The sequence below is a fragment of the Muntiacus reevesi genome, chromosome 1 (genome assembly GCF_963930625.1).
Source record: "Muntiacus reevesi chromosome 1, mMunRee1.1, whole genome shotgun sequence".
Lineage (NCBI taxonomy): Eukaryota > Metazoa > Chordata > Mammalia > Artiodactyla > Cervidae > Muntiacus > Muntiacus reevesi.
In genome coordinates, this window is record NC_089249.1 from 133,890,845 (window position 1) to 133,912,472 (window position 21,628).

Genomic DNA, 21,628 nt, shown 5'->3' on the forward strand with positions numbered 1-21,628 from the left:
ATGGAATGGGGAAAAAGACAGGTCTTTTAACTATAGTGGCAACCTAGTTTCAAAATTATTGCTCAGTTCCCAAGTGTATATTGCTTATCTGTTACATCTATTTACGTACCCCAAAACAATATGTTTTAAAAGATATCCTCTGTGCATGGTGAAAGAACAGAGTTCTCGAGCCTTTATTAAAATCACTTTTCCAAAAAACGGGTAAAGTCCGCTACACCCCAACCGATTAGCGAAAGCCGCCTTTGCCAACCCCGGAGTGTCATAGTCACTTCCGCCCCCCACCTCCCTAGCCCCGCCCATCTGAGCGGAAGTACTTTCCTTTCAGGTCCTCCCGCCTGTAGGGGGCTCTCGGAGCCATCTAGTGCCACGAAGGCCTCCCGCCTGGGCTGTCCTGGTGGCGCCTGTTAGTTTAGTCCTAGAGAATATATTTTCATTATAACTCTTTCGGCCAGAAAAAAAATCTCACAGGCATCATTTTCTGGACAATAACGTTCAAACTCAATCTAGGCCGAGTGATCGCACTGTCAAACCCTGTCGCAGTGTTGAAAAGCAATCAGGCGTTGTGAGGACAGCCCCGGATCGCCAAAAGTCCCTGGCCCGCTCCCTCCTGTGAAGACGTAGCTGCGGGTGGTTGTGGTGGCGGCGTCCAAGATGTCGACCAAGAATTTCAGAGTCAGTGACGGTGACTGGATTTGCCCGGACAAAAAGTGAGTTCGTGAAGGGTCCCGAGTTTGAGGGGGGGTTGGTCGTTGGAGGCTTTCTCGAGTCGACTGGGCATTTTCCGTTTTTACGGTCGCTGATGCCGTCATCCGTGTGGTGGAGGAGAGCTGCCGGCTCCCGGGCGGGAAGGAGGCTCTTAGTCTCCTCACGATGAGGTCTTTAAGAGCCTTTCTTTTGATTAGGTCTTCAGCGTCTCCTCGATTATCTCTCTCCAAGGCAGCCGGTTGTTTGGGGAGGGAGATGGCCGCTACTTTTCCTCACTCCCCACCCCACCCCACCCCCGGCCAGGTTTCTGCGATAAGGAAACCTCCCCGGTGGAGGCCAGCTCGGTGTCGGATCTCCCCCACGTGACTTTTCCCTGCAGAACTTGACTCTTGTTCTGAAAACGTTGCTTTCTTGAACTCATTTGTTGCTTCACCTAGTTCATTTTGCTGTTGTCTTATTTAATTTAAACTTTCTTTCCGTATTGTTTTTAGTTTTTCGTCCCGAACGCTAACCTCTTTGGTTGGAGGAATTCTGGCTTTTTTTTTTTCCCCTTTTCTTTATTGGTCTTTAATTTCCCTACAAGAATTGAACCTTTCGCCTCTTTAGAACCGAAACACATGAGGTCTGTGTTTTTGCCTGCTCAGCCCTGGAGAGTGCCTGCTTCAAAGAAGCACGTGTTTTAGTGGCTCTGCTGAAACCAGTGTCCTTTATTAAATTGTTTAGGAAGATTTTTATTGGCGGGTGTTTAAGTAGGTGTATCTATTTGGAGATATACAAAAATTATTATGGAAAGTAATTGTCCAAAAAAAAAAAAGAATGCGCATCTCGTGTTCCAATAAAAACTTCAGAATGCTTGTCTGTAAGCAAGCCACAGATGGCATATAGAGTTCCTGATGGTAAACAGTGAAAACTTTGAAAATTAATTCCAATCCTATTGCTTATATAACTTTACCTAGGTTATTTAACTTTGCTTAAAAAAAAAACAGATGATCCCCCTTAAAATGGTATAGCATAGATTCTGTGGAGCAATAAGATGTAGCAAATACTCATCAATCAATAACTATGAATATTAGTTTTAGAATCAAATGTCAAAGAAGATTAAGGGCTTATTTCCGCAGCATTTGTCTTCCATGCATATTTTGAGCAATTTAAATGAAACCTGGCAGGCTGCAGTCCTTGGGGTCACAAAGAGACAGGATTGAGCAACTGAACTGAAAGGAAGCATCGTGCTTCTTTACATAAAAAGTTGATGTTTCTCGATTACATAAAGATTACAATTACGTGAAGGGTATCAAGTCAATTTTGAGTAGAACAAACAACTGACTTTGTGTTGTTGGTCACTTGTAGAATAATGTGCTTTTGACAGTGTCATTAAAGACAATATACTCAGATATTTGAAGGTTTTTCTAAAAGAATGCATTTCAGTTCAGTTACAAATATATGAACAGACTAACTTCTACAATGTATATAAATACAGAAAACATTTTCAGAATGTATTTCCAATGCTTATTGGAGTCGTAAAGGATATTCTTTATTGGGGTTGGGGTGGGGGGAATGACCTAAAAGTTATTGGTGTGCTTCAGTTGAGTGTCTCTTCCATACTTCGCATCTTTATTTCATTCTAGTATAATACCTAAAAAAAAAAAAAAGAAATCAACTTTTTAAAGTTTAAGCTTTACATGTTATTCAGAGCATTTAGCATGCTTTTATGATTTGCAGATGCACTATAAAAACCATGTTCATGAACCCTTGTTTTTTGTTTTAGTATCAGCATAAAGTTACAATATGTTACTTGATGTGTTGACTTTGTTGGTTGTAGTTTTCCAACTAGGTTTCAGAGGTTTGATAGATACCCTCAAAATTGAGTTTTCTTTTAATTATTGAACCTATTTCTATTTTGTCATAATTTTCTTTTGTCTTTTTACCATCCCACCTTCTGTTTCTAACAAGCGGGTATTATTAAGATCCATGAAGCCATTTCTGACTTACTCATTTTCTCCCCCTTGGTTCACCTTTAGGATTTTGTATTAAATAATTCTTAACAAAATTTTGTATAATCTTATTTTCTATACTGAGAGTTACTTTAAATCTTTTGAACTCCCTGGTGCTTCATCAGTAATTGTTCAAGTGGACTCACATCTCACTTAAACTTTGTAAGGGTATTTTATTGTACTTAATGATGTGTGCCAATATGAGAACACTGAGGCAGAGATCCTTAAGTGACTTACCAGAATCACATAGTTGGTAATTGAGAGATTGGAATTTCTTATCCGTGACTTGTAACTTCAAATCTTGTATTTTTTCCACCTAAATTGTGGGGGGTTTTTTGTTTTGTTTTGTTTTTTGTAGTTAGCATTGATATTAACATGAAAAGAGAAATAGAAGTTCTGGACCCAGGTATATAGGGAGGACACATTAAAAAAAACTGTGTAATAGAATCTTTAAAATTACGTAAGTTTAATACGTGTCTAAGTATTTTTTGCTTTATTTTCAGATGTGGAAATGTAAACTTTGCTAGAAGAACTAGCTGTAATAGATGTGGTCGAGGTAAGCACTTAAGGAACCTTCTGTTAAGGCTGTTTATACAGACCATTTCTTTATTTTCCCAGATTCATTCTGCATTTTTCTATTTTCAGAGAAAACAACTGAGGCTAAGATGATGAAAGCAGGGGGCACTGAAATAGGAAAGACACTCGCAGAAAAGAGCCGAGGCTTATTTAGTGCTAATGACTGGCAGTGTAAAACGTATGTGTTTTAAATGATCATCCTGACTTTTTCCCCATAATAATGTATGTAGCCACTACTTGTTAATACTATCTACTCTTTCTAGTCACATTGATAAGCCACAGTAGACTTTAAATCAAAGATCTGTTCATTATTATTCATTCTGTATCTGATATTTAAGTATAAAGAACTTTTCAATTTTATTTTTAATGTTAATGTTAGTTGTTAGTAAGATGAATAATGTATACCTGTAAATAGATGCCCAAGATGAGCTAACATTTAAAAAGAAGAGAGATGGGTATTTAAAAGCACTAAAAACCTATTTTGTCCTATTTTTGAAAAATCTCGAAAACTTTTAGCCCTTATCATTAGTGTGGAATATATCATGAAATATATTTTGTCTGTTTGCACAGTAATTTTAGAATCATAAATTGCGTCCTATAGATAATTATTCCTAATTAGGTTTCTTAATATTTCTGATTTTCACATGCTATATTGATTTTTCCAATATCCATCTTTTCCCTTAAGCAGATGAATTAAATACACATGAAAGGACTGAATCAGAAGAGGGTCTTACACAAATTTCTGGTCTTAAAAATACTCAATTAGTATTAAATAATTTTCCAGCAACAGATTTAAGTCACTGAATTTGGGATCCAGTTCATGAACTGATTCTGCAGGAGAAAAGAAAAAATTTTAACTTTATTTGCAGGGTATAACCTTACTCCTGAGGTGAATTTGGAGACTGGAAAATTAATAGAACATTTCATTTAAAGTGGTATTCCCCCTCCCCCCGCAAGACAGCAGAATCTCTGTAGATATAATTTCTAATTGAGTTCTCATAAAAAGACAGAGGCATTCTTCATACTATATAGCTTTTGCTTCTCTGCTTAAGTAGTTCAGTCTGTTCTAACCATACTCTCTTCTCAGAAAAAGTACATTGCTACATTTCCTTTGTAGCATCCTTAGTAAACTTTTCTTGATGGTAGTGAGTTCACTCTACTTTTTATTTTAAAATTCTTAAATATTTTGAAATTTACTATTTGTCTTATGTTATAATCTACTGATTTGATACTTTTCACTTTTAAAGTTGCAGTAATGTGAATTGGGCCAGAAGATCAGAGTGTAACATGTGTAATACTCCGAAGTATGCTAAACTGGAAGAAAGAACAGGTAAGAGTCACTCATTCCAACTAAATGATTTTAAAACAACTAAACATTGAAATTGATAATTATATCACTTCATAAGAGCACAGTAAGTGAGGATTGTTTATTCTGCTCTTATATTTTTTACTTTGACTTTTTTTTCTCTCATCCAGAGAGTCGTCTTTTGTATGGTAATTTCACAGTTTACAAAGTAGAGCATGAGGAAACTATCCTAACAAATAGTCGAACATTAGGATAGTTTTAGAAATGCTTTATTCCTTTCTGTCCTTTGCTAGTCTAAATGTTTGTTATTAATAATGACAGGATAATACCATTTTTTCATTCATTTGATTTCCTAGTATGACAAAAACAAACATGGGGCACCTTTTAAAGTATTTGTCTAAAGTTTAGGCAATAATTCTGAAAGTTAGCCATGCATTAGAATCATTTGAGAAACTGAAAATCCAGATTCCTAAACAGCTGGCAAAGCTCTTTGGTGGTGGGTCCCAAAAATTTGCAGGTGTTTTAGATGGTATTTGGTCACCATTGGTCTAAATTAACCCATCATTGACTCTATGTGTTGTCAGTCATTGCAATGTCAGCATTTTTAGTCTCTCAATCTTGTCCAACTCCTTGTGACCCCATGGACTGTAGCCGGCTAGGCTCCTCTGTCCATAGAATTCTCCAGGCAAGAATTCTGGAGTGGATTGCCATTCCTTTCTCCAGTGGATCTCTCTCATCTAGGGACTGAAGCCAGGTCTCTTGCATTGCAGGCAGATTCTTTACCGTCTGAGCCTCCAGGGAAGCCTCTGTGTGTTGTCAGTAGTGGGGTGAAAATATTTACCTGATAGAATGTAGTTTCCCATTATCATCAGTTAGCACAAACACATTATCAGTATACTTCACATCTGATTTTGTCATTCAACAACTTGTACAGTCAAAGGCTTCCTTCTGTTGATACATTAGTCACCTTATCAGACCTAGACTTAATAAACTACTTCCCTGTTTCCTTTTCTTCCCTGACTTTATAGACAGTTGCACTGTCTATAGATTAAGGCCTTTTAATAAGACCTTTTTTTCCTTCTCTTACCTCTTTAACTTTTGTATCACCCCCCCCCCCTTTTTTTTAATCTTAACACACACACACACCCCCAATACACACATACACCCCTCTGGTTGGTTATTCTGTTTCCTTTTTATTGTATTTTCATGGTCACAGAAGGTTGGCTTTCTTCTAGGTCCAATTCCTAAGCTCTCTTTTTTGCTCTGTTTTCTGGGCATTTTCTTGAAGACCTAAGTTTAAGCATTGGCACACCATGATAACCAAATTTATGTCTCTAGCTCAGACTTCTTTGACCTGTATATTCAGCTGCCTATTCATCATCACTTTGTAAATGTCAAACTCATTATATCTAAACTGAATTTGTGATTTTCCCCCAGGACCTGGCCCTCTTCTAGTGATCTCTTTCTCATGATTGGTACCACCCACCTTATGCTTGTTACATAAACCAGAAACTTAGACATCCTTCTTAATAACTCCTTCATCTCTCCTGTTCCCCCAAAAGTCTTCTGCATCATTACCCTAAGCAGAGATACCACTTTATCTTGTTTCTTGGGGGAAAAAAACAGCCACCTTATTGATATACACATTTCCCACACAGCCAGGAGTTCTTTGTTCTAAATTAAAACTCCATTTGTTTAAAACATGTTGTTTTGATTGCTTTTAGGAAAAAGTCCAGAAGCTTAACAGTTATAAGAATTGTAGTCTCCAGAAGCCTTTTATTTATTCACATTCTCTTTGACCTGTTTTCCGATTCCTCATTTAAAAGTTTCGTTAATGCAAGAGCTAAAATCTTAACAACTGAAGTTGTCAAAGTTTAATAACCTTCTCATTTTCCTTTACCCATTTTTTGTGTGTCCTGACCCTTTCCCAATTCCCTTGATATAAGTAGTTGTCTTAGCCCGTCATTGTTGAAGATATGAACTAATATACTGTTACTGTCTAGTTTGTCTTTTTATTTGTTCTCTTTGCTGATTAATCAAAATACAGATTCTCAGAATTTTCAAAGTAGTGTCTCAGTTCTTCCTTTGAAGCACATGTTACATTCATCCCCTTTTCTCTCTTCACTTCCATTGTCACAACCCTAATTCAGGCCTATTTTAAATCTGTTTGATCCTTTACTGATCTTTGCTTACATTTTACATTTTTTGAGACAAATCTTAAGGTAATATTTTTATTTTAACACTTGCTAAAAATCTGTAGAGGTTGCTTGTTTCATATAAACTGTATCATAAAGCCTTTTACAAAATTCATTCTTTAAATGATGCCAGAACTGTGGTGTTTTCTTTACTCAAATATTGACTATAGAATTGAGGAAATATTTATTGGCCATTGGGCACGATGCAGGGAAATACTTGGGTTAAGCAAAATAGAAATGTAAAGGCAAAAATTAATGAAGTCTTCAAGAGAGCAATGTTTAGGCTGCGACGTGAAAGTTAGCTAGTTGAGAGATCATTCCAAGCAAAAGCAAACAGCTTATATGAATCAGGCCCTGACACTTGAAAGAATTTAGCATATTGGGTGAATTCCTAGCAGCTCCAGAAAACACTTGAGAAATAGGCAAAGGCCATGTAAATCATAGAAAGAAGTTTTATTTTATTTTAAATATAATGGGAAATAACAATTTTTAACAAGGGATTGACATGTCTAATTTTTAAACATTACTGGTTTATAGAAAAAGAGGGTGGGAGTGGCAAGCATGGAAGCAAGTAGACCAGTTTTTACAATATTCCCTGAAAGCTTCAAACCAGTAGAGTGAGGGAAACACACATAAATTAGCTAGTTATTCCTCTCCCTTGTTTTTCAGTGGAGATGATGCGAAAGGCTTTTTTTTTTTTTTTAATGATATAGCTACTGACTTTCCACATAGAAAGACTTCATGAGGTGTATTTGTTGTATGGACTCATACAACATACCTTAATAATGTATTGTTAGCAGATTATTTAGGTTCTTCTATGACTGTGTGAGAAAACATGAAAACAGCTTTGTGTTTGCTATCACGCTTATTTTGCAGTAATTTTACTTACACACCTATGCAAAACTACCTACATGTTTGCTTTTTAAATCTTGGTATAATTGATTCTTTGGCTCCCCATATTTGCCTTACCATTATTTTACTTTGAGATTACTGACTGGCCAAGAAACTTTACTGAAAGCCTACTGATTTTAAATAGTAGTGCTTTAATATGTTTACATTCCCACATATAAACAGTCTAGTTTTTCTGTACTATTGGCTTATAGTCATCCTGTTGTATAATTTTTTTCCCCTTTTTTCTTATGTGAATCATTTTGCATTAATTTTTTACCTGCTTCAAAGTATTGTGAGGTTTAAGTCTTTACTATTACATCTCTTACGTCTCATGACATACTGCCATGATATTACATATATATCTAGAGCCAAGAAACTATATTGTTGAATTATAGTTTTCTACAGCATTTATCGCCTCAAATTAACATTGAATAGGAACTTTTTCTTTTTTAAAATTATTAAGTCTTACTCGCAGCGTGCAGGATCTTTGATCTTCATTTTGGCATGCGGGATGTATTTTAGCTTATAGTAGCATGGAAGCTTTTAGTTGCGGCATGTAGGATCTAGTTCCCTGACCAGGGACTGAAACTGGGCCCCTGCTTTGGAAACATGGAATCTTAGTCACTAGACCACCAAGGAAATCCCTGAGGTATTTTCTTGAGATGAGCATATACCTAGTTGTACTTGATTTTTTTTTTTTAATATTTGATACTCTGAAAAACTAGAGCCAGGATTTCACTGTGGAAAAATTGTTATTGATATTTAAAACACTTCACTTTTGTTTCATATGCATAGAAACGGGGAAATTCTTATATATTACAGTTGGAGTCTATTTTGTCTCTGGAACAAGGTAGGAAGAGGAAAAAAGGGATGATATCAAGTATTCTGAGGATAGACACTGATATATTGAGGTTTTCACCGGTACAGAATATAGTGAGGTAAAAAAAGGACACTGCATTAATGTGGGATTTTTTTAAGTGAGTTAATTTTATTGCATTATTTTACTGGGACACTTAACATCCTCTCTACTGTTCATTTGTGGCTCTTAGGAAATGATGAGAGGGTACGTGATGAGTTTTTTAATGCCTGTGACTGACAGATTTAAAGTCACAAATCTTAAATTTTTAAAAAATGCTTTTTTTGTCTATAAATTTAACATTTTGCTGACTCACTAAATCCGTAAATCTGGGAATCACTCTGTGTGCTGGTACTGTTCTGAAATATGTGAGGTAGTTAGGTTATGTTACTCTTAACTCCTTTATTTTTTTCAGTGAGATAGCTTTCAGAAGTCCTCATCTCATTTTCTCTAAAACTAACTCACTTTCTTCTTCCGATCTTTGTTAAGCCTATGTCAGAGATCTGTCAGTCTAAATTGTAGATAGTAGCTGTGACAGTAAATAATAATGGTTTGTTGATCTTGACTGGTCTTTATTAGAATATTTTCAGTTGAAAAGTTTACTGGCTTCTTCAGAAAAACTGAGTGACTTTTGACTGTGTATTTAAAACCAATTTTTATGTTCTTTGTTGTGTCATTATATTTGCCATTATATAGTTATTTTCCAAGCTTTAACTGTATTTTAGCCCAGCAGAATTTCAGTGTATCAAAAGATTTCAAGCTATTTTTAACTAGTAAACAGTGAAATTTGATTTTTAGTTCTTACTGAGCCCACTTCTCCCAAAAGAATTATGATTAAAATCACAGAGGAAAGTCATTTTAAAACTTGGTTACAGCAGATGTTTAAGGAGATGTTTTCCATCCATATATTCCATGTATTACTGAAATCATACAGGCAGGACATTTTGAAATTGAGAAGAGCTAAAATTGTAGCCATGGGACTTTTCCAGCTATATCCAACTTTGAGGCTGTTCTCTGTAGTGATACTTTTTTTTGAGACCAATAATTTATTAAAGGGATAAACAGATGTCTTTGATAAGATTTTGGGTTTTTTTTTTTTTTGTATTACTTGTAGGTGATTTTGGTGAATTATCATAACAATTTCTGCTCCCCCTTCCTTAGGATATGGTGGAGGTTTTAATGAAAGAGAAAATGTTGAATACATAGAAAGAGAAGAGTCTGATGGTGAATATGATGAGGTAAAGTATACATTAGTGTGTAGGTTGAATGCAACTTAGAGAAACATGTTAGAAAATATCTTAAATGTAAAAAGAAAATACTAAATGTATCTCATTTTTGTAAGTACATGTTAAGTCTTTTACAGCAGTTTATCATTTTGTTGGAAATCATAATTGACTTAAAAATACATGTTGACACCTAAATATATAACAGTAATTTCTTAGGAAAAAGCGTTTTAATACTTCGAGCTAATAGAGATATCTTGAAACTTTTTCTCTAGTTTGGACGTAAGAAGAAAAAATACAGAGGGAAGGCAGTTGGTCCTGCATCTATTTTAAAAGAAGTTGAAGATAAAGAATCTGAGGGAGAAGAAGAGGATGAGGATGAAGATCTTTCTAAATATAAATTAGATGAGGTAACTTATTTCCTTATCGTATTTCCCCTTTGTCTTGTTCAAGCTATGGCATATGAATGTCTCTGAGAACCTTTGGCTTATGTTGAAGATGTGTTCTACAATGTCATCATTTGTTTTCACAAAAATTTTGATCTGTTTTGCCAAGCATTATTCTGACTTGAGATATACAATAGTGACTGAGACAGAACCATGCTTCTCTTAACTTAAATTACAGAGAGGAAAAGACATAAACAATATAAATAGCAATAATATTGTGAAGATGCATGATGTGATAGCAGATCATTAGAAGAGTTACTTTGGTTTCAGTGAATGGGGGCTTTCTGAGACAGTGAAATTTGTATTGAGACTTGAGTGATAGAGTGATACGAAGGAGCCTGCTATAAGGGCTGGGATCAGAGTATTTTTAGGGCAGTGAGAACAGCAAATAGTTTCCCATAGTAGGAAACAAGCCAGCAACATCCAAAAAATCATACATGGACTAGTGTGGTTAGAGCAGAGGGGAGAGGGTAATAAGGGGGCCAGCAAACACATCAGGTCTGGTGATGTTTATTCTGTGGGGCCTGAGTGTAAAATTTTATGGATGAATAGATCCAAATTAAGGGTGCTTTGAGGTCTGAGCATAGGAGGCCCTCGGATGCACATAAAACAATATGGAACAAGTTTGAGAAATAAACAAATGAGATGAAATAATATGGAACAAGTTGGAGGTCTATTTACCTGATCTGTGTTTTAGAGATGACTGTCAACATACTGAGATACTGGGGAGGCAGGATGAATTCCCATAGTTAGACTTCCTGAAAGGGTGTACTAGAGTGTTGGGGTCCTTTAATGGACCGTAACCTGGTGGTACGGAGTCGACGATAAGAAAGTGAAAGAGAGAAAGAGAAAGGGAGAAAGAGAGAGAGAAAGAGAGACAAAAAAGACCCGGGGACCTAAGCTCTGATGGAGCAAAGGTGCTTTAATGATTTTTCTGAGTATATATAGGCTACAGTATAAGAAACTTCTTTCGGGAATGATAGAGATCAGAAAACCAAATGTACAGCAACCGTTACCAAGGGAACAAGGGGTAATGTTAGTCACAAGGTCAGGACACAATCCATATCTCAAGAAAGGGGAAGGAGACTAAGCTGTTTTGTCCTAAGGAGAATGTTTACTAAAGGAGACCCAAGCCTGCCTCACTCAATGACCTCAGTCCCTGGGAGCAGCGTGCTGTTCCGCTTGAAGAGTGACAAAGGACTCATGAGAGACAGCACGTAGGAATCCTCCCGTCAAACATTCCCTGACACTAGAGAAAGGAGGGAAGTTCTGAACTAAGTCTTAAAGGAGATGCATTTAAGAACTTTTAAGGGAATAAAACTGAAAATTCTTGACAGTTTATATGGTTAATACATTATGTGAAAAAGAAAATGAGTGTGACTTCTACATTTATGTCTTTGAAATGTCTGAGACAGTCATTAAGTCTCTTTAGCTCAAATCAGGAATGTAGTCAGATTTCAGGATTGAGAGTGAATTTGTTGAGATGTTAGTGATAAAATATGTTCATATGAAGATGTCCATTACATAGAACTATTCATTGTTCCTAGTAGATAACATTGATATCTCGAGGTCTAAATATAATTGATTCTGAATTTTTGTTAGGATGAGGATGAAGATGATGCTGATCTCTCAAAATATAATCTTGATGCCAGTGAAGAAGAAGATAGTAATAAAAAGAAATCTAACAGACGAAGTCGCTCAAAATCTCGGTCTTCACATTCACGATCTTCATCACGCTCATCCTCCCCCTCCAGTTCAAGGTCTAGGTCCAGGTAAACGGGTACAGGTCAAGGGTAACACCAGTCAAAATGTCAGTATCTAACTTCTTTACTTATAAATTTTGTTTTTCTTAACTAAACTTTACCTTTATTTTAGAGTTTTCATTCAGGTTATCATTTAAAAGATCATTTTTTCTGTCTTAGTGCCATGAAGTTTTGTCGAGTATTTCAGAAATACAAAATTTTAGTATGAAACTTCCTTAGTCCAGTTTAACACCATGCCTTTTATTAAAGTAGACTCTAAAAATTCAGTTAAATCATTATTTATAGATACTTAGTTATCTAAAGAGATAATTTTACATTCAGAAAACTCAGAGTAAATAAAGAAGATTTATATTTCCCCTGATGATTTTAAACACTAGAACAGAAATTTTCTAGGCATTAATTGAACTGCTGCTCATTACACAGCATTTTATTGGGCATAGGTATTCTGAATACAGGGGAAATTTGGCTGTATTCTATTATCCTAATGCTCATACTTTAGAGCTGTCCAGGAATAAATTAGAGGATTTAATTTGTGTTGTACTTGCATATTATTTTGTTAGTATAATGTAAAGTTTTAATAAAAAGTCACTGATTGTGTAGTCAACAATAAAAATGAAGTATTAGTTGAGAAAAAGCAACACTTTATGTAAGCAAAATTCCGTTGAAGAACTCCTATTTAGTTAAATGAAACTGTGTGCAATGAATTTCAACTGTATTAGGAATAAAATATTAGCTAAGTACTTAGGTAATTTTTGAGTTCTTGTGAAGCCTAAAAACTTTAAACGGTAATTATAAAGATACTTTTAAGGTAAAAATTAACGTTTTTCTTCATATTGTTATTTTCAGGAACAAATTAAGTATAAATTAAATTACTAAATGAAATTAATTTGTTAACTTTTTAAATGCAAGTGGACCGTATTTCCTGTCATTTTTCAATAATTTCCTAAAACGGTGACAGGATTGTCAGTGTAGTTTCCCTTTAATTCTCAAATCTTTGAGTAGACAGGAAACATACAGGTTAAAAACATACCCATGTCAGTATTGAAGCTTTATGCTAGCTAATGACCAAGAAAATAGAAAGATTTCAAGTTAAATATAAACTGCTATATTCCTGAATGTGTCAGTTCCTCCCAGGTTACTTTTAAGTATTTGTGAACAAAAAGTATTCAATATTAATAAAGTGATAATGTTTTTATCTGTACAGTCTTAAAGGCGTTTTTAAAGAAATCTTGTCAAACTTGGAAAGTTGTTCAGTCTTGCTAAGTCGTGTCCAACTCTTTGTGACCCCATGAACTTGGAAAGTAGTTGATTATTTTCAAAAATAATTAGTTTAAGTTTTGGCATAATTGTTACTACAGAATAAAAGTTTTAAGTGAACCTTAAAATGCTGTATTTTGAAAATATTTATCCCAAATAGTTATTATATGAAAATGAAACCTAATGCATATTTTTCTTTCCGTGTTCATATCACAAAGCTTAATTAAATGGTCCTGGAAAAAAATATCCTTCCATGTTGTTCCAGGTCGCGTTCAAGAAGTTCTTCCAGTTCGCAGTCAAGATCTCGTTCCAGTTCCAGAGAACGTTCGAGATCTCGTGGGTCGAAATCAAGGTGAATGAGGTAGCATCTCTCTGTAAAGCAGAGAGAGAAAATATTTAAAGGCTGCAGAAGGCGTTGCTTTTTTTCCTCTTATTTTGCTTCTATTTGTCAATTTTATTTTAGCATTAGAAAACTAATGCACTTGCCTCAGCTTAATTTTCTCACCATGAGATGTCTCCATTGCCAGCAGTGTGCCAAGACATTCCCATGATTGAATTAAGGTGGTTATTTTGCATTGTGCAAGGTTTGCTATTTTTGTGCTAAAATGTGATGAAATGGGAAGATGCAGCCAAGCTTTATCACCAGATGCCTACTCACTAAAGTTATTTTGCAGTAGTAGTTACAATAAGTATGCAGATAAAAAGAAAAAGTTTACCTCATGTTTAAAAGAAAGAAAAATAACTTCCTCAACACAGTTTTGCAAGGCAGTTTCAGTATTTACAGAAATAATTCTGTAATTTACATCAGATAAAGTGGGTTTTATTTTCACTTCTCTGTAATATAACACGGAATATTATACACAGTGTGTATAGTGTGTAAGAAGTATAGACACTCCTTAAATTCCACAAATTAAGAAGTCGGTTGGTAGTTTAGGTAGGATGTCATCTTGAAGCATTCTTGTTAACTTCAGGTTAACTTCAGGTTGCATTTAGTTAGCACTACAGAGGGAAAAATAATTTGTAAAGAAGCAAGTGAGAAACCAGCTTTTAGTCTCTTGAAGTTTTTTCTCGACTTGGTCAAAATATGATGCCATTCTTTTTAATTTAATTTGTTGATCTATTAAAGACATCTAACATGAATAAGAAAACAACTAAAATTCCACTTAAGTGGAATTACACTGAGGTGTAGTGTTAGCTAGTTGGTAAAAAGAATTGCTTAATAGCTTATTTTAGAGCCAGATCTGTAGCATTAGAGGACAACTACAATTTGGTAACGTGAAGGAAAAAAGAATGATATACACACTTGTATTAAGTTATTATGATAGAGAGAAAGTTAGATTATTGTTATTATGTATTATCAATGTTTCAGTTCTTTTATTTGAGTGCTTCTTAGGTGAAGATCCTTAAGTCCTAGTTCCTTTGGGAAGCACTTTAAGGTTTACAGAACAGCCTTCATATTCTTTTCAAACATTTTTTCCATTGCTTATAACTTTCCAAAGAATTCTCCTTTTGGGCTTTCTGATTTTATTTTAAGCCCAAAGGTGAATTTTTTGGGAAGTTTGAGCTAAATTACTTCAACCAAAATATGTAAATGAAGAAATACTGTATTTAAACATTTGCACATTTACCTCTACCTGAAACATGTGAATGTCAACACTTCATACTTCATGGATAGTAATCCTTCATAAAAACAAATATTGTTAATCAAGTTTTAAAGTTACTTTATTTTTCTTTGAATAGTTAATGATTTAATAGCTACTGTTTTATGTCATTTTGTCCCCGTATTCCTGCTTTTACTAAAGCAACTTAACTAATAAGTTGCTTAATTCCACAAAAAACTGTTATTATTTTCTTCAGGAAGTTGTATGATACATATATTTTCCCCAAATGGAGGGATATAGTTTCTAGACATTAAGTTATACAAATGCTTACCTGTTAGTTTTGCTACTTATACTTTAAAATGAAAGCCTTTAAATTTTAGAAAACGAATTTAAGATTCTACTTTAATACATTAAACTAGTTTTTAATTAAAGTAGTGAGCACTTATCTAGTGATGAAGTTAAATTAAATAGAATTGATTTCATGGTTGAACCAGAAGTCTTCTGTTGAGTAAGCAGTAAGTATTCTTTCTTATAAAATTTTTATAGCTATAAATTGTTTATTTTTGGAGCTAGAAACTAAACCATCTGCCTCATTTCTTCTTTTAATGAAATGTTTGATTTGTTTCTCAATCAATGAAGATCCAGCTCCAGGTCCCACAGGGGTTCTTCTTCCCCACGAAAAAGATCTTACTCAAGTTCATCATCATCTCCTGAGAGGAACAGAAAGAGAAGTCGTTCTAGATCTTCTTCATCTGGTGATCGCAAAAAAAGACGAACAAGATCACGGTCACCTGAAAGGTTTGGGTTTCTGTAGAAATAAGAATGGGTGTTCTTAAGTGTGTTTAATAGATTAACTGAACTTCTTAGTCAAGAATTAGATTTTCATTATCTCCTTTGTTACCCACTTTAAACTCTTCAACTTTGAACTTCAAAAAACAGATTAATTGCTTTGTTTACTCTGTGTTTTAATCAGGTTGTTTAGAAAAGTAGATCAAACTACTCTCTTCCACTCTCTGATTATTTTATTGTTTAAATTTTTATTTTCATATATAATTATTATAGCCAACTCTCGGTTATTTCTGTCTCTTTAAGTTTCTAATTCAGAAGCTGTGTGTTGATAGAATTTAGAGGTTGATTTTTATAAGTATTAATTTATGCTATCGATTTTACATTAAATATTAAAAACTGTAGGATTCTAGGGCATCTAATAAGAAAATTAACTCTTACATTTAAAATTGGAAGTCTGTCCTTATTTAAATATGTATAAATACATTTCCACAACAAATTGTTGTTTTTGTTCCCTTTATAAAGAAATTGTTCTTATAGCTAATACATTTTTATCTTTCAGTCCGAATTCCTTTTTTGTTGAAAAAGATCTTTACTAGATTACTTTACCTGTGTTGATATTTTTAAAATTTGGAGAGTGTGTCATCTGTCAGCCTTTTCTGCCGCAGACTAATTGATTATTCAGTTTCATCATTATTCTCTTTTTTTCCTCAGTGTCTAATTATATGGTCATTTTAATGGCTTCCTTAATAATCTTTGCAAATTTTTATATCCCTTCAGCTTGTGAAAAGTAAGGATTAGATAAAATCTGATTTTTGCTATGTTCAGTGCTAGGGTTATCTCTTCTTGTACATGATGATTGGTTTTGCGTCTTCCCATTTTGAAGTGTAGCTATTAAGGTTACACACAGCTAGTTTCATTTCTGCGCATTTATTCCTTTGTTAAAAAAAAAATTACTCCGTACTTTATGAATCATTCTGTTGCTTTTTTACCACTTCTGTAAATTTTTATCTTAGCCACATATAATCCCCCTAGTTTGTTGTCATCTAAACTTAATGAACATGTTCTCTATTCCATAAGCCAGGTGATTGGTGAAAACACTAAACAACCCTGAGCCCAGGGCCAACCCCTCGGAACACCACTACTTTACCCAGGTTGATATATTGACTTATTCATACTAGCTGCATGAATATAATCCTGTAACTTAATTGTACAGTCATCTTGTGCGACCTAGATTTCCAAAACATAATTATTTATGGATATATATTTGCATACACAGTCAGAAGCCTTGCTATATCTATTTTACATATATAGCCCTACCACACTATGTACAGTTTATCAGAGAGAATGATTTAGTCACACTACCATTACCCAGTTTATATGCCTTTGTTGTATTAATCTGTAGTTATATACAATTTTGCAAGGCTTTCCTTCATTGCCTTAAATAATTGAGAGGTGGCTATATCTTAAGGGATTTTTAAATTATGGTTGCACTGCTACTGGGCTCATATCCAAAGTTAAATACTAGTTAATTTTATGTGTATAAGTTTATATCTTAGATTTTAATTATTCCTTTTGCCAGTTTAATGAGGTTTAATTTTTCATATTCTCAAAGTCATATAAATGAAGTTGATATTCAGCTCCAGCTTACCAGATTACCTGTTTTCTCCATTATGTCTTACAGGCACCACAGGTCACCTTCTGGATCATCCCATTCTGGTTCCCGTTCAAGTTCAAAAAAGAAATAATGTATTAAAATTTACATCTTAAAAAAAAAGTCCAATATAATGCATGAAGCATATTTTTAAGAAGTTGGTGTCTTACTTGGTCAGAAGTGCTAAATCTGCTAGTAGGGGTGCATGCCTTTCATTGCTTTTCAGAACAATACAGCTGTGTTTATTTGTGAAATTAAAAGTAAATAGTATTTTAAGCCATGATGTACCAAAATAGATGCTTTGTTTGTCATTCATTATTTACAACCATTTCCTTTTTTTAAGCTATAACATCTCAGCTATAACAAAGTACTTTGTTTTCTAATTTAAACTCTTGTTTTTCTCATCTCCAAATATGAGCATTATCTAGGCTTGTCTGGACTTTGGGCATGGAGGCGAGACTGTGGTAAAGTAGTTGGAAACGATCTGTTTATGTTAATCTGGGGAAAGGACTCAGCCTGCTTGTTAACTTGTGTCAAAGTGATTCTTATTAGAAAAAGTTTAACAGAGTGTTAAACAGCTAACTAGAAACTTCTTTATTTTGAAATTCCCTATGTTAAGGGTGCCTTAGAATCATTGTCTCTATCCAGTTTTACTTTTTGCACCACCAAGGTTGATACAGAAAAATTTTGTGAATTACAGAGGAGAAAGATATTAGTTTCTGCTTTTCTGACACAGTGATTTTGAACAAGAATGCCTAGCAGTTCATCTCTACTAATGTGGTTGATGAGAAAAACATATGAAAGTGTTTAATGTTTTTAGAAGCTTTGTGTGATACCTTTTAAAAATTCAGTTATCACACAATAGGGTAGACAAAATTAAATCCTAGTTAACGAATAAATTGAAGAAAGCTTTTGAAATATATTTCTCTTTGGGTATAAGACCAACAGAGAAAAGACATGAATTTAAATGAACATTTGCTTTGTGGTGTTTAAACACTGCATAAAATTTTCTTCTGAGTAACAAATGCTTATTTCCTCATTTGACATAAGCAGAAATAATTGCTCCTATTCACTTGAAGCTACTTATGGCTTAAAATACTTTCAAGATTTGTTTTATTTCTCAAAACCTGGTCATTTGAGCTCTGTTTTGTCTTCTGGTTTTCAAAAAAGGCTTCTCTTAACAGTATCTTCAGTGACGATGCAAGGTAAGTATATTAAGGGAAATTGACAGATGTGCTTGGGAACTTTTTGTGCATGGGAATCAGTACCCACATTTTTTGTTTTTGTTTTTTGTTTGTTTTTCCTTAACATTAATGTCTACTACAACTGAAAATTAAAATGTTTTAAGGTACTTAGTAGACAGATCAAAATTACATATGTTCTTTATTTTAAATGAGTGATTTTTCTCTTCAGTTTATCTAAAGATGAACGCAAAATAGCTTATGTAGAAATATTTTGATAATATTTTTACAGTGAACTTCCCCTGCTTTTTTTATGTCTTAAATTTTTTTTTGCTACATTTACTGTAGGTTGCACAAGAACTTTTACTCTCTTGTAATTGTGCCTCAGACTTCTTGAAAGTCCACCTTCTAAATTGCCCACATGATCTTCTAGATTCTACATGTTATCGTTGGTTTATTCTTGTGCTTTCTGTATTTAAAACTTTGACTGTACTAATAAGCAAATGCAAGGTTAAAATTTAGCTAATAGTAGTTTACAGACAATTCGAATGATTATGATTTTATTTGGTTTAAGCTGTACTAGTATATTTCGTAAGGAAATGATGCTGTAGACAAATGTAAATAAAGCTTGTGAGTCAAGCATCAAGTGGTGTTTGTTAGAAATAAATTAGAATTTTTAAGCTCTGATTTAATGTTCATTTTTAAACTATTTGCAGTCTGGTTTATTACTTTTGATTGTGCATTTTAGACTCCCTATGTTCAAAACATGCCAAAGCCATGATCACTGTAACCTTTGTCACTCAGCAATTTTTGACTTTTTTTAAACAGTACCCAAACTAGTTGAACACTCTGTACCAGAACATATCTTACTCCATGTGGCAAATAACATGTCATAGTGTGCTTCTTAGCACTTAACAAGTGCTAAGTGTTTTAACTCTTTTTTTAACTGCTAAGTGTTCTTAAATTTCTATTTAGAATCCTTTTATCTAAATAATATTGAATAGTTGGTATTGTCAACAGATTCCAAGTCCAGAGTAAGCTGTAAGCATAACACTCTCTAGGCACACGTACCAAGGTAAAACTGATTTTTTTTTTCCTCATATCTTCTTGATATTTGGCTTCCACAGCCAGTGCTGTTTTAATAGATGCTGGTAAGAAGGTATGAAATTTCTCTCTTCTGCCCTAACAATGTTGACATAATTGTTACATGTTTTGTTTTTTAATAGAAGTAACTTGTTAGCTTTCCTAAACTGGAAAAAGTTTTATTTCTGGAAAACAATGGAGTTTTATTTAAAGACAGTTGAAGGTATATAATACTGATTTCCTGGCTAATTCTTCCTGTCATCTTTACATACTATTGTTTATCATCCCATGTTTTACAAACAAAGATTACAGTTTAAAGAAATTAAAATTTGCCCAAGGGAACTACAGGAGTGGCTTAATGGTGATTCACCCCCAAGTCTCATGGAAGATATCAATATTACCTCTAGTAACAACCAAATAACCTGTTTGAGGAGATAAATGTTAAGTCAAAATAGATTTTTTTTAATTTGATTTAATAAGGTGTTAATTTCAGTCTTTTATAAGTAGGTGGATAAGTAGACATACTATTTTGAAATAACTTTAAATTTACAGAAGAGTTGCAAAGGTTGAACAGAGTTCCCACATACTCCCACCCAGTTTGCACCGTCATTAGCATATTACCCTGTGATTTTGTCAAAACTAAGAAACCAGCATTGATATGTTACTATACTTACAGTCCAGGCTTTATTTGAATTTCAGTGTTTTTCCATTACTCTAATCCAAGGTGCTACTTTACACTTCCACTTGTTTCTCTTATGTCTCCAGTCTCCTCTGGTCTGACAGGTTGTCATTCTTTCCTTGCCTTTGATAACTTAAGAGGATTACTGACTGGGTATCCTTTAGAATGTCCCTCATTCTGAGTTTGTCTGGTTTTTCTTGTAATTAGACTGAGTTTGTGAGTTTCAGAGCAGATACCACAGAAGAAAAGTGCTCTTCTCACAGGAATTGCCTGAAATCACTGTTGTAGTTCAGTTTTTTCCCCCTTAATCTACTTCATTCTTTGTCAGCAAGTCACTAAGTGTAGCTCACCTTCAGAGTAGGGATGGGGAGAATTAAATTCCACCCCCCTGTGGGAAAAGGCTGTCTAGGCATATTTGAATTCACTTTTAGATTTGTCTCCTATTTGTTTACACTTGTATGGACTTCTGCATATTTATTCTTTAAGTCATAGTTGAATGCTGTGTTGTTTTCTGCTCAAACTGTTCCAACTTTGGCTATTGAGTGTCCTTTTCAGATTGACTCTTAACCTTTGACTTGCCTCTGTTCTGGTAGATGATGGAGAAAGGGAAGGAAGGAAGAATTGTTGGAGAGGGAGGTTTATCATCAGGTAGGTGAGGGAATAAAATCTACACCTTGGTAATGGTGATAGCTTTGACCTTAAGTAGGAGCCTTGACAGTTAAATATAATATCAGTAAGAATGAATTCAGGTGGCATTAGAGCCAAGTGCATAGGCACTGAAAGACCAGTAAACACAGTTTTTTTTCCCAGCCACATTGAACTACATGGATGCTTACAAGAGGGTGTTGTAGCATTGCACGTGGTTAAAAGATGAACATGTGATAACTAATAGTTTGCAAATGCCTGTATTTAGCAAAGTAAACAGACTAGCATAAGAAAAGAACAATAACTGGTAACTTACACATAAGTGAATAATTAAAATATACTTAAGAAGAAGAATGCTATATACATTATTCAACCGAATAAGACCTGGATTTGAAGCCAAAGTATATGTAGGACAACTGCTTTCATATAGTAAAGTCTCTGCTAACATGGGAAGAAAATCGGTCTTGTCTGAATGAAGATGCAGACTCTAAGGAATTGACTTGAGCAGTCTTGAAGGACAGGTTTACTGATGAATAAGGTGAGCTAATTTGTGACGCCTCAAGATTTGGTGGTGTTTGAGGAGATCCAAAATACAGTGGTGGTTTAAAACCTTAGAAAAAGAAGGAACCAAGTAATAATGCTGTCAGAAATAAACTGCACCACATTGAATAGTGCCTGAAAACAGTGATAATTAAAGACCTTAGTCAGACACTCAGAACAAAGAGTTTGTAGCTACCCCCAAGCTGAAACATCTGTGATCTGTTCTCTGTGCCATTATCAGAGACTGAGT

The 21,628-nt window shown here is 34.3% G+C and overlaps 1 protein-coding gene across 3 annotated transcripts; it reads left to right on the forward strand.

Annotated features, from left to right (window-relative positions):
• Window positions 1–442: 442 nt before the first annotated feature.
• Window positions 443–19,118, forward strand: ZRANB2 (zinc finger RANBP2-type containing 2). Of its 3 annotated transcripts, none has more exons than XR_010659753.1 (11): window positions 446–707; window positions 3,200–3,252; window positions 3,342–3,450; window positions 4,520–4,602; window positions 9,682–9,758; window positions 10,019–10,153; window positions 11,792–11,961; window positions 13,475–13,561; window positions 15,450–15,608; window positions 16,681–16,750; window positions 17,281–19,118. XR_010659753.1 is itself a non-coding variant. In XM_065910945.1 (11 exons), exons 1-10 carry the CDS (start codon window positions 652–654, stop codon window positions 16,708–16,710), a joined length of 963 nt encoding a protein of 320 aa, XP_065767017.1. In that variant the 5' UTR covers window positions 450–651; the 3' UTR covers window positions 16,711–16,750; window positions 17,281–19,118. The 3 variants fall into 3 exon arrangements, 2 of the variants coding, with proteins under 2 accessions (XP_065767014.1, XP_065767017.1); XM_065910945.1 differs by having other exon boundaries at window positions 450–707; window positions 16,677–16,750; XM_065910942.1 differs by lacking the exon at window positions 16,681–16,750 and having other exon boundaries at window positions 443–707.
• Window positions 19,119–21,628: the final 2,510 nt, after the last annotated feature.